The 11,589-nt window shown below is 36.8% G+C and overlaps 2 protein-coding genes across 2 annotated transcripts; both read left to right on the forward strand.

Annotated features, from left to right (window-relative positions):
* Positions 1-383: 383 nt before the first annotated feature.
* Positions 384-1,222, forward strand: LOC133873061 (non-specific lipid-transfer protein 1-like). Its single transcript, XM_062310777.1, has 2 exons — positions 384-836; positions 1,030-1,222. Exons 1-2 carry the CDS (start codon positions 478-480, stop codon positions 1,037-1,039), a joined length of 369 nt encoding a protein of 122 aa, XP_062166761.1. The 5' UTR covers positions 384-477; the 3' UTR covers positions 1,040-1,222.
* Positions 1,223-9,863: 8,641 nt separating this feature from the next.
* On the forward strand, positions 9,864-10,642 carry LOC133874115 (non-specific lipid-transfer protein 1-like). Its single transcript, XM_062311951.1, has 2 exons — positions 9,864-10,231; positions 10,408-10,642. The coding sequence occupies exons 1-2, from the start codon at positions 9,873-9,875 to the stop codon at positions 10,415-10,417; spliced, it is 369 nt and encodes a 122-aa protein (XP_062167935.1). The 5' UTR covers positions 9,864-9,872; the 3' UTR covers positions 10,418-10,642.
* The last annotated feature ends 947 nt before the right edge of the window (positions 10,643-11,589 follow it).

The following is an 11,589-nucleotide window of genomic DNA, read 5'->3' on the forward strand; positions in this document are numbered from 1 at the left end:
AACAAAAAAAAAGGAAAAAAAAAAACCAGTTTTTTATTTTTTATTTGTATAAATTTTTGTTATTTTATATTTTTTTAAATATTTTTTTTAGTTTTTATTTTATTTTAATAATTTTACGAAGGGTATTTTTGTTATTAGGGGACTTCCACAGTTTTTAGTAGTTTAGAGTGACATTTACAGTAAGGTAGTAGTTTGAAGAGTTATTTGTAATTTTTTTTTTTTTTTTTACTTTTTTAGAGCCCAATAAGTGAGGAGTGAGAAGTGAGAACGCATATGAGTGTAGTCAAACAAAGCAATGAAGCATTGAATTACCATTCCAACTGCCAACCAATTAATAACTTTCCTGACCAAATACAACCCCTTATTCTTTCTATATAAACACCAGAGCTCTGAGTTTTCTCAAGCATTCAAATCAAGGAATCCATCCCCAAGCATTTTAATTTCATCAATCAAATATTCCTTTGGTGAGAAACCATCATGGCCAGCTCGACCTCCGTCTTCCGTAAGCTTACTTGCGTGCTGCTCATCTGCATGATGGCATGTGCACCACTTGCTCAGGCCGCCGTATCATGTGGTACCGTTCAAAGCAGCCTGATTCCTTGCTTACCCTACGTTAGGAATAACGGTGCTGGGGCTGTCCCTCCAGCCTGCTGCCAAGGGATTGCTTCCGTCAACAATGGTGCCAAGACCACACCCGACCGCCAGGCTGTTTGTGAGTGCTTGAAAAAACTTTCTTCTCTCGTCTCCGGTGCCAACCCTGCAATTATAGCTGGCCTCCCCGGCAAGTGCAAGGTTAACGTTCCTTACAAGATCAGCACCTCCACCAACTGCAAAACGTACGTAAAGCTCACTAATTAATCTCCTTTGTCCTTTTAACTTCTTGCTTAGTTTTCGATTCAGGTTGTTAATGTGTTTTTGGAAAAGTGTTTTTGCATTTTTAAGAATGTTTTTGAAAAAAAGAACAAACAAACAAACTGAGCTTATGTAATTAAGTACTAATTTTTTAATTGGTTTGTTTATGTGTTTCAGCGTCAAATGAGCAATTGACGGAGAAGCAAATGGTCAGCCACGGGATGTAGTAGTTGGCATGAGAAATAAAATGGGTGTTAGGCCCACACGTACGTGACTCCTCACGTGGGAGTCATTTATGTCTCCTCGCTTTTGCATACTTGTATTTCATCATGGACTGGCCACTTTAATGCAATAAATATCCTTAAAGTTATTACCGTGTGTTTGGTTAAGTACTTTCTTTTGTTTTTTTTTTTAAAGGGTAATTCTCTATTTAAATAGTAATAAAAAATAATTAGCGTGATATAAAAATAAAAAAATCAAAAAAAATTTAATGTAATATACAATTTTTTACTTTTTTTTCAATGGAGAAGTTACATGTAGTTCCAAATAGCTTTTGGCACGTGTCAGAGTTATAAAGGGTCGTACGTGAGTAGTGTTCCAATAAATGCGGTGGCGATGATTGCTTTAAGTCGTTGTCGGTGAAAGTATTTTGTCTTCTCCAAATCTAATCAGACGTGACGAATGAAATAAAGGATTTGAAATAGAAAAATAGAAAAATCTGAGGGACCTAATATCAAGTCAAAAGTTGATCCGATTTACCCATGACTTTCTGTTTTATTTATTTTATCATAGCTTTTAACGTGTACTCATAGCATGAGATGGAAAAAAAAAATTACAAAATAAATATCATTAGGCGAGCCAGTTAATAAATTTTGTACTTCATATTCCAAATTAAAAAGTAAATAAATAAATAAGTGGGAGTTTTATTTATAGTTTGGAAAAAATTGTTTTCTAGTGGATTCTTTTATTAAGCATTCTCATTGTTGGCAAGCCAGTTAGAAAAGTATATCTATCCAACTATATATATATTTTAACTAAAAAAGATGGATATTTGTTAAGGAACGCATAAAATTTGTAACCAGTGGTGGACCCAGCCTTACAAATATCGGAGGTCAAATTGAAAGAAAAAAAATTTGGAGGGGCAAACCTAAAAAAGTAAAAAAAAATTAAGGACAAAATTTTATTTTATTTTATTTATTTTAGAATTTTTTTTTTTTTTTTGAGAAAAATTCTGGGGGTTGTGGGGGCCAGGGCCCCCTAGCCCCCATCTAAAAAAAAATAAATTAAATAGAATGTAAATACTGGATAGTTAAAATAAAGAGTAGGATGTGAGTGCATGCTTTAAAAAATGTGATAACTAAAATAAATAAATATAAACTGATTATATAACTAAAATTTGCTGAAATGGACGTAAACCTAATCCAATTAAACAGGACTACAGGAGTAGGTAAGTAGTGTTATTTAAAATAATAATAATAATTTTGATGTGGACCGATGGTGAAGAATTTTTGAAAATGAGGAGAAAAAGCAATTCCTCGTTTATCTCAAAAGAGAGAAAAAGAAAAGAGAGACTTTTGACAAGTGTTTTTCACCATATTAGATAGGGATAGGAGAATGATAACCGACCATGTGAGGGATTCGGATCCTCTCCGGTTCATTAGAACGAGGAGCCGGTTTATGGTCAGGATCTCTTAAGGCCACAAATAAGCCATGTGGCATACAAAGGTTTTTTTAAAAAATAAAAAATAAAAAATAAAAGTCCTATTCATTTACGGAAGATTATCATTGGCCGACATGGAGGCTATCTCTAAGGGCCATGATCCCGCTCTCCATGCCGGCGTAGATAAGCCCGATGATGCCGATCCGTTTTCCCCTGGCCCAGCAGGCGTGGCCCGACTTGTTGAGTACCCGGTTGAGCCGGAGGTTGGTGGTGTCGCCAAACTCGAAGGACCTAACGCTGGAGACGAGTCCGGAGGCGCCGCCACAGAGCACCCCCATTCACGCTCGGATTGACAGAGTGTCCCTGGCCCACGACTTCCTCTCCTTTGCGCACATCGAGGCACGAACACACGTTTCCAATCTCCACCTGTCAACCGATTCCAATGACTCGCTTGCCGGCTATTTGGCCAGCGCTCTCAAGCTCTTGGATCTCTGCAATTCCATCTCGTCCCTCATTGAACGCTTGCGCCTTTGTCGCCTCTTGCTCAATTTCGTTCTTCACCTTTTGGCTCTGTTCGATTTCGGTTTCCCCGCGCCGGAAAAGGTTAGGCAAGCGCGAGATTTGCTCTCTGACTGGGGGAAGCCTTCCTTTGACCTCGACAAATGGGGTTTTCGGAGCAATCCCGAGGATTTGATATGAGATCTGGCTTTGGGCCACGGTGACGCACCACGTGGGAAGATCTCGTTCGCCAATAAGCTCTTGCCACTACAAAAAAAAAAAAAAAAAAAAAGGCATTTCTTGGCATTTATTATGTGTCAAGAAGTAGGTATTAAATGTTAAGAAACAATTCTTGACTTTTAATTCCTCACATATCTCTAATGTCGCAGCTTTGTAGTCAAGAAAGTTTATTTCTTGGCACAAAACTTATGTGTCTGGAAAATTTCCTGACACATAAGTTATGTGTCAGTAAAATTGATTTTTTGACACATGATATATGTGCAGGAAATTAATTTTGCTGGCACATAAATCATGTGCCAAAAAACTCAATTTTCTGGCACATATATATGTACACGAAACATAATTTTCGCACATAAATATATGTCAGTAAACTGTGTTTCATGGCACATATATAGGTGCTAGCATACTATGTCTCATGGCACATGATTTATGTGCCAGTAATTTTAATTTCCTGCATTGGTTTACTATGTCTCATGGCACATGATTTATGTGTCAGCAATTTTAATTTTCTGCATTGGTTTACTGGCACATATATCATGTGCCAGGAAAGTTGATTTTCAATTTAAAAAATTTGATTATACTGGAATTATTTCAGTAAAATCAATTTTTTTAAAACCTTATAAAATATATAATCAAAATTGACAAATAACCAAGGGAAAACATATTATAAATTTAATTAATATAACAAAATAGCATCAAACAATCCCAACTATTAATTAAGAAACATCCAAGTACTATACTAGATGCTACAAAAAATTAATATGATCAATCCCATAGTCATCAACAAGCTACAAAAGTATTTAGTTAAATTTTTAATCAATCCGAACTGTGTCTCCCCATTCCTGAAGGTGTATATCCCAAGTCCTTGCATTTTGTCTGCAAAATATTCCCCAACATGTATTCTCATTCCTGCATTTTCATATGAAGCACATTAGTCTAAGACAGTAGAAAGTAGCAAATAAAATGAATGTCAATTATAAAGTAGTTCAACATACACATATTGAACAAATTGTCCTATACACCCATGACCCATCAATCTAACATGTGTGAATCAGACTTTATATATATACATATATATATATGTAAATTAAAAAAAAAAACTAGCTGTATATAGATATTTAACAATAAATACATAAATATTTTAACTATATATTTATGCATAGTTAAGACATAAATCTCTTACAAGCTGAGTTGTACGAAAATTCCTCCGTACGTCTGGCATAACGCGATAGAAAATATATATAGTTTGAAGGATCTTCCTCTGATATATTAAATTTTAATCCAACAAATCTTTAACCATTAAATTTTATCCACAAAGGAGAAACATGATAAAAGGGAAAAAGTTCCTTAATTCACAGCACATCATTTACCGTTAGCAAATATCAAAACGCTTTCAGGAGTTTTTTTTACTGTTCCCACTTCTCATTCTAATGATGATTTCTATTGCTCCTTAATTCCGCAATGCATGATTAATATTCATAGATCTTGATGCATAATAATTAAATTTGATTAATATTCAATGATTAATTGCTAGCAAAACACATTGAAATGTGGGTCAGTGGGAAAGTAAGGAAACTTCCACCTACCTAGATTCTTTTTAAAAAGCTACAATTATACAAGAGATAAGAGAACAACCACCATTATACCCACATTTCAGTTGTTTTTCTTTGCACTACATAAATTACTTTGCATATAGGATTCTTTTACTGAAGATAAAGAAGCAGTCTAACCCCTTTAGAACACAAACACGCAGTCTAACATGAGAAACTACTACAATTCCAATCAACTAGTCATGAATAACCTAAACTACAGCTATTTACCAAAGAAAAAGAAAAAAAAAAAAAAAATCCTCATTGATAAAACCTTTTGTGTCTATCACTTCTTCCTCTTAAAATAATCATCAAAACAGAACATATTTTAATTTACTCTAAAAATCCTAAAATGAAAACCCTATCTAAATCTGACCTCACATAATAAGAAAACTCTAAATAAAAATCATCAGTAGTTTATCATTCTCTGAAAGATGACTTGTATGGAAGATATCGAGAGAGAAAGGGGTAACATACCGATGGAGTTCGAGGGAGGAGATCGAGTCGATGAGGGCAGCGCTGCATCCGGAGAGAGAGAGAGAGAGAGAGAGAGAGATCAGTACTGAGATGGAGAGATATGAGGGGAAAAAAGATTGAAAAAAAAAAAAAAAAAACAAATAATGCTACTTACCGGAGATGAGGGAGAGATATGAGGGGAAAAAATTGAAAAAAAAAACAAATAATGCTACTTACGGGAGATGAGGGAGAGATATGAGGGGAAAAGGAGAGATATGAGGGGAAAAAGAGCAAAAAGATAGGAAAAAAAATTATATTAATGCGTACGTGTGCATCAGTTAGTAAATGAAAACTGATTGAATCGTGAAAACAGAATTAGAATTAGGCGGGCTTTTAATTTTGCCAAAAATATTCATGGCATATGTCTAAATGTCAGGAATTTAAAATTATATGACATTAAATTATAATATTCTGGCACATATTTAAAAGCCACAAATTTTTTTACAATTTTCTTGACCAATAAAATTATGTGTCAAGAAAGTTTAACATTCCTGGCACATTGTGAAATGTCAAGAATTTTTTTCTTTTTTCTTGACATTTTTTGACAATGTGCCACAATAAAAAATATTATCCTGACATTTATATAAATGTCAAGATTAAAACGCCAAGAAAAGGCATTTTTTTTTTTTGTAGTGATGCACCGCACAATTTGGCTTTGGGCCTCGTCTGGATGGAGTTCCGCCGGAGGAACGCGGTTGGAGTCAGAGGATGCCGTCGTCGAAGGAACTGGCGACAACGTCTTATCGAACGGGGGCCGGAGAGTGTTCTTTTTGGCATGTGGGGTTTTTCTTTTTCCTTTTTTCTTTAGCAGGTGGCTTATTTGTGGCCTTGGATCTCTTTAAAGAGATTCTGACCATAAACTGGCTCTTGGAGTAAACTGGAGAGAATTCAGATCCTCATGTGAGAGCATGTTTGAAGTTTTCATTATTATTTTGAACTTAATTTGTACTAATCCCTCTCATTCGAAACGAATCATCTCCATTTTATTTGAAATAAAAAGCATTTATTTAGTGTATTTAGGAAGGTAAAATGGTCTAATTAATTTTTTGGAGCATTTTACCCTTCCTAAATACACTAAACGGATGCTCTGAGGATCTTTCTCCCTCTCATTTAAATCTCACTAGTTCATATTGCATATGTGAACATATTAGAGCACTCCCATCAGACTCCCTATATTGGTTCTCTTCTCTATATTTAAGAAAAATTTCATGAAAAAAACTAAAAACCTCTGATAACAGATGCCCTATATTTAGATGAAGGGTGGAAAATCAACAATAATTCCTTATGTATACATGTTACTGTATCTTCTCAATCCAATATTTTAATATAAAAAAGTCTCTCCTCTCTCCTCTCTCCTCTCTCCTTCCTGCATCCTCTTCCTTTTCACCTGCACAGCTTCACCTTCTGCAACAAATCCGTCGACGGTTGAAGACCAACGGTGTGGTTCTGCCAGCGGCCAAGCGAGGATGAGAGGAATTGATCACCGGTGGCTAGGGACTAGGGTTGAGCATGGGGATGGGGATTTTTTTGACCCCGCACCCCGCAAAAAACCCCATGCACCTGCACCGGTCGGGTGGGGATGGGGCGGGGATTCCCGCGGGTATGCGGGGATCCCTGCGGGTTATGCCGGTTTTTAACAATTTTAATTCTAAAAGGTTAAAAACTGAATTATAAATCTCTAGTTAAGTGCAGATGCAAACCATGGGAAAGAAATATTCAGAACTTAGTGATTCCTCTCTTTTTCTCTGACCAACCAGGACGAAACTAGAAAAAGAAAAATACAACACAATCCAATAAAAGTGGAAAACCACCTATATCCCGATACAAGGAACAACAGGTTAAACATCAGCTAGACAAAGCAATGGGAAATAAGGTATTACCTTGAACCATTATCACCAAGGCCATGTAGCCAAACTACAGTGGCTTGGTGCCTACCTTTAGGTCTTACCACATAGGTTCTTCCAAACTCAAATACCCTTCTACCAGTTCGACCACCGGAAGTAGAAATTGCCATAAATAGCAAAGAGAAGAAATAAAACGAAAAGAAACTCTGTATAGTCAATGCACTCCTCCACACAAAGAAAACCTAGATATATTCAGCCAAAAAACAATCAAAGGGCATATATGAGTCTAACAAAAGTACACTAACTATTAACATCATCTTAATCAAACTAAAGCATGACAGAGCAAGGGAAATAAACTAACCAGAACCCACTGAAGGGCCAGACAGAGAAGTTGAAGTTAGGGTTAAGTTAGAATGCAGGCTGCGGCGTTTTTTACATTTTTCTGCCTTTTAATTATTTTTTTTTTAATTTTTTTATTATCTGCGGGGCGGGACGGAGACCCGAGAAATTTCAACCCCCCCCCCGACGCACCGCGCGGGGAGGCCAAATAAGGCCTCGTGGCCCGCACCATGGGTGCGGGTTTTAGGCTTTGCGGGGAGGGGCGGGGCGGTGCGGGTTCTGTGGGGATTTGCTCAGCCCTACCGGTGGCGCCATTGGGCTTGGCTATGACCGTGGAGAGGCCACCGTCGGCCAAGAGGGGGTTGGTGGGCCCTCCCACACGGACCGGGTTGTTGCCATCGGATTCGTTGCCGAAGGTTCACCACTCGGAGGTCTCGTCGTCTCCCAGAGTCCATCCTCGAGAGCCGATCGGCAAATATTTCTCCGATCAGCCTGACTTTCGATCACCTGACTTCATGGGTCGCCGCTTGGAGAACTGAGACTGCGCCGTGAGGGAGGAGCAGGTGATTTTAGGGGTGGAGAGTGATGGACTTTCGGAGGGTACGGGGTGGGAATGAGGAGGCATGTGGGCATGGCGGTATGTGGATAGATGGTGAGAATTGAGAAGGAAATGAGAGGTTTTCGGTCTTTGAGCTCTGGTTATTGATCGATTTTCTGAAAAATCATCGGTTTTTGCAGGTTCTTTGTTGGTTCTGTGGATTCGTAATCAGACCTCTTGCGGATGAAAGGTTCTACAATTGATGTTCTTCGGAAAAAGGGGGAAGGGGGGTTGGGTTTTTGCTTTCGGTGTGAGTGTGAGACAGAGAAGATGAGAGTGCAAAAGAGAGAGTTGGTTGGTAGAATAAAAAACTAGGAAGGAGAAAAAAATAAAAATAAAATAAGAGTAAAAAATAATATTTAATTGATATTGAGAAATATTAGAGAATTTATTATGGAGTGTTTTTTATATAGAAGTAAAAAATAATTTTATTTTTAAATATAAGAAAAATGGTTTGGGGACAGATGGCAGTGGACTTACTGATTACGCATACTTTCTCTTATTTGGCATTGCGTGGTTGGAGCTCGACTCATTAATTATAGTAATTAAACCCGCATTACCTACTTAGTTTTCTGTTCACACTTAGGCTATGTTTGGTACATAACAACAAATTCGAAAAAAAAATTAGAATAGGGATTTTTTTTTTTTTTTTTTTTAATTTTGTTTTTTGTTTTTTTTCCCAAACTTAAAAGTACTCACGCAAAGAACCAAATGACGGTGAGATGAATTCCTATAGATTTAATAGATATCAGTTCTTTTGGTGGTTTAGGTACAGAAAAAATTTCAAGGTTCGAGGATTAAGAAGGCTTAAGGAGTACGACGAGGTTTAGCACACTTGATAAAATTTAAGTTAGGGTATTTTTGTCCATTTAAAGTCAAAAAAAACTATTTACAAGGTAATAGGTAATTGATTCAAAATAATTAAATTTAGCAATTATAAGCTAATTTTCGTATCCAACAGAATAGACAGATTACAATTTTTTCTTCTAATGTGAATGGGTTATTCTGCATATTTACTATTTATACTATATAAATTTTTTTATTATTTTATCACTCTCCATTTCCTTCATTTACTCTCTCTCTCTCCCTGGCCTCTTTCTTTTGCACTCTTTTTCAAACAAAATAATATTTAACGAAAATAAAGATTAGAATAAAAAAAATGGGTAGTTAAAATATAAATTTATTTTTTTAGTAGTTAATTTTGTTATTCCTGTTAGAGATATATACCTACAAACATTTGAGTTTTCTTTACTTAAATTGAAGCAAACAAAACAAATTTTTTAATATTTTTTTTGGCACCCAAAAAGATCGGTGATGTTTGGTAAAGATTGTTAAGTTAATTTGTTTTTTTAGTAGTACTAAGAAGTGATTGATGTGATATAAAGTAAAAAGAATTTGTATGCAAAAGTGAAAAAGAACAAAATTGTATTGTAACAAATTTTTTTATTTCAATAGTAATAAAAAATTTGTTGATGTAATATAAAAGGTGAAAAAGTTTAAAATGTTTTGAAGTTATATTTTTTAAAAAAAGTAAAACGAAAATAAAGGAAATGAACAGGCTGTTTGTAGGCAAACTGACCCCATTATTCAAACTAAAAGTACATGAGAAGTAAGAACGCAGATGAGTGGAGTCAAACAAAGCATTGAATTACTACTCCAACTAATTAACTTATTCTTTCTATATAAACACCAGAGCTCTGAGTTTACTCAAGTATTCCTTTGGTGATTAAACCATTATGGCTAGCTCCACCACCGTCGTCCTTGGGCTTACTTGCGTGCTACTCATCTGCATGATGGCATGTGCACCACTTGCTCAGGCCGCCGTATCATGTAGCACCATTCAAGGCAGTCTGCTTCCTTGCTTAACCTACGTTAAGAATAACGGTGCTGGGGCTGTCCCTCCAGCCTGTTGCAAAGGGATTGCTTCCGTCAGCAATTCTGCCAAGACCACGCCCGACCGCCAGGCCGTCTGTGAGTGCTTGAAAAAAGTTGCTTCTCTCGCCTCTGATATCAACCCTGCAGTTATAGCTGGTATCACCGGCAAGTGCAACGTTAAAATTCCTTACAAGATCAGCACCTCCACCAACTGCAAAACGTACGTAAAGCTCGCTAATTGACCTCCTTTGTCATTTTAACATCTTACGTAGTTTTCGGTTCGGGTTGTTAACGTGTTTTGGAAAAGTGTTTTTGTATTTTTAAGAATGTTTTATAACAAACAGAGCTTGTGTAATTAAATACTAATTTTTCAATTTGTTTGTTTCTATGTTGCAGCATCACATGAGCGATTAACGGAGAAGCAATGGTCAGCCACGGGATGTAGTTATAATTAGCATGAGAATAAAATGGGTGTTAGGCCCACACGTACCTGACTCCTCACGTGGGAGTTTTTTTTTTTTTTGAATAGACACGTGGGAGTCATTTATGTCTCCTTGCTGTTGCATACTTGTATTTCATCATGTACTGGCCACTTTTATGCAATAAATACCCTAAAAATTATTACAGGTGTGTTTGTTAAATTTTGGGATAATTACTTTTTCTTTCATGAACTACCGGCTCGTGTCATTTTGCCCTCACGAACGATCACTTCGACCAAAAAAGAGCATCAAACTACCATCTTTACATACATTGCCCCATTCTGTCAGTCTAATTCATGCAAAGACTTAAATGCCTAACTCAATTTCAAAAATTACCTAAATATCCTTATCTTAAACAAAAAAAAAAAAAAAAAAACTAAAGGAAAAGGGGGTGGCCGCAACCACTCCCTGAGGTGGCTGGGTGGCTTGCGGCCCACCCCGGCCTAAGGGGTGGCCGCACGGCCACCCTAGGTCTTTTCTAGGGTGGCCGCACGGCCACCCCAGAGGCCGTGGGTGGCCCGCGAGCCACCCCTAAAGGCAGGGGCAGAGCCACCTTGGGGCTTGGGGGGGCCTAAAAAAAAATTAAAATTTTGCCCCAAATTCTATTATTTTTTCTAATTTTGGCCCCCCCAAATTTTTTTTCAATTTGGCCCCCCCAACTTGGGGAACTGGCTCCGCCCCTGCCTAAAGGTGACTCCGGCCACCTCTGGGGCAGCTCGCAGACCACCCGGCTTCAAGTTTTCTTTTTTTTTAAAAAAAAAAAAAAATTGTTTTAATTAATGTAGAGGGCATTTTGGTCTTTAAATCAAAATTAACGGTAAAAAATGGCATATTCCATCCAAGTTAACGGGATTCCCTGACGGAATGGGGCAAAATATGTAAAGATGGTAGTTTGATGCTCTTTTTTGGTCGAAGTGGTAGTTCGTGAGGGCAAAATGATACAGGCCGGTAGATTATGGGGGGAAAAGGTAATTACCCCTTAAATTTTTTTTTTGGCTGAATTTTGTTTTTAAATAGTAATAAAGAAGGATTGATGTGATGTAAAATAAAAAGAATTTGTACAAAAAATTGAAAAAATATTATCTACAAAAAATTGTTT

The sequence above is a fragment of the Alnus glutinosa genome, chromosome 7, assembly GCF_958979055.1.
Source record: "Alnus glutinosa chromosome 7, dhAlnGlut1.1, whole genome shotgun sequence".
In the NCBI taxonomy this organism is placed as follows: Eukaryota; Viridiplantae; Streptophyta; class Magnoliopsida; order Fagales; family Betulaceae; genus Alnus; species Alnus glutinosa.

What these genes read in the sequence shown, in the direction of transcription:
- LOC133874115 (XM_062311951.1), top strand. Translation starts at nt 9,873, where the DNA reads ATGGCTAGCTCCACCACCGTCGTCCTTGGGCTTACTTGCGTGCTACTC.
- LOC133873061 (XM_062310777.1), top strand. Translation starts at nt 478, where the DNA reads ATGGCCAGCTCGACCTCCGTCTTCCGTAAGCTTACTTGCGTGCTGCTC.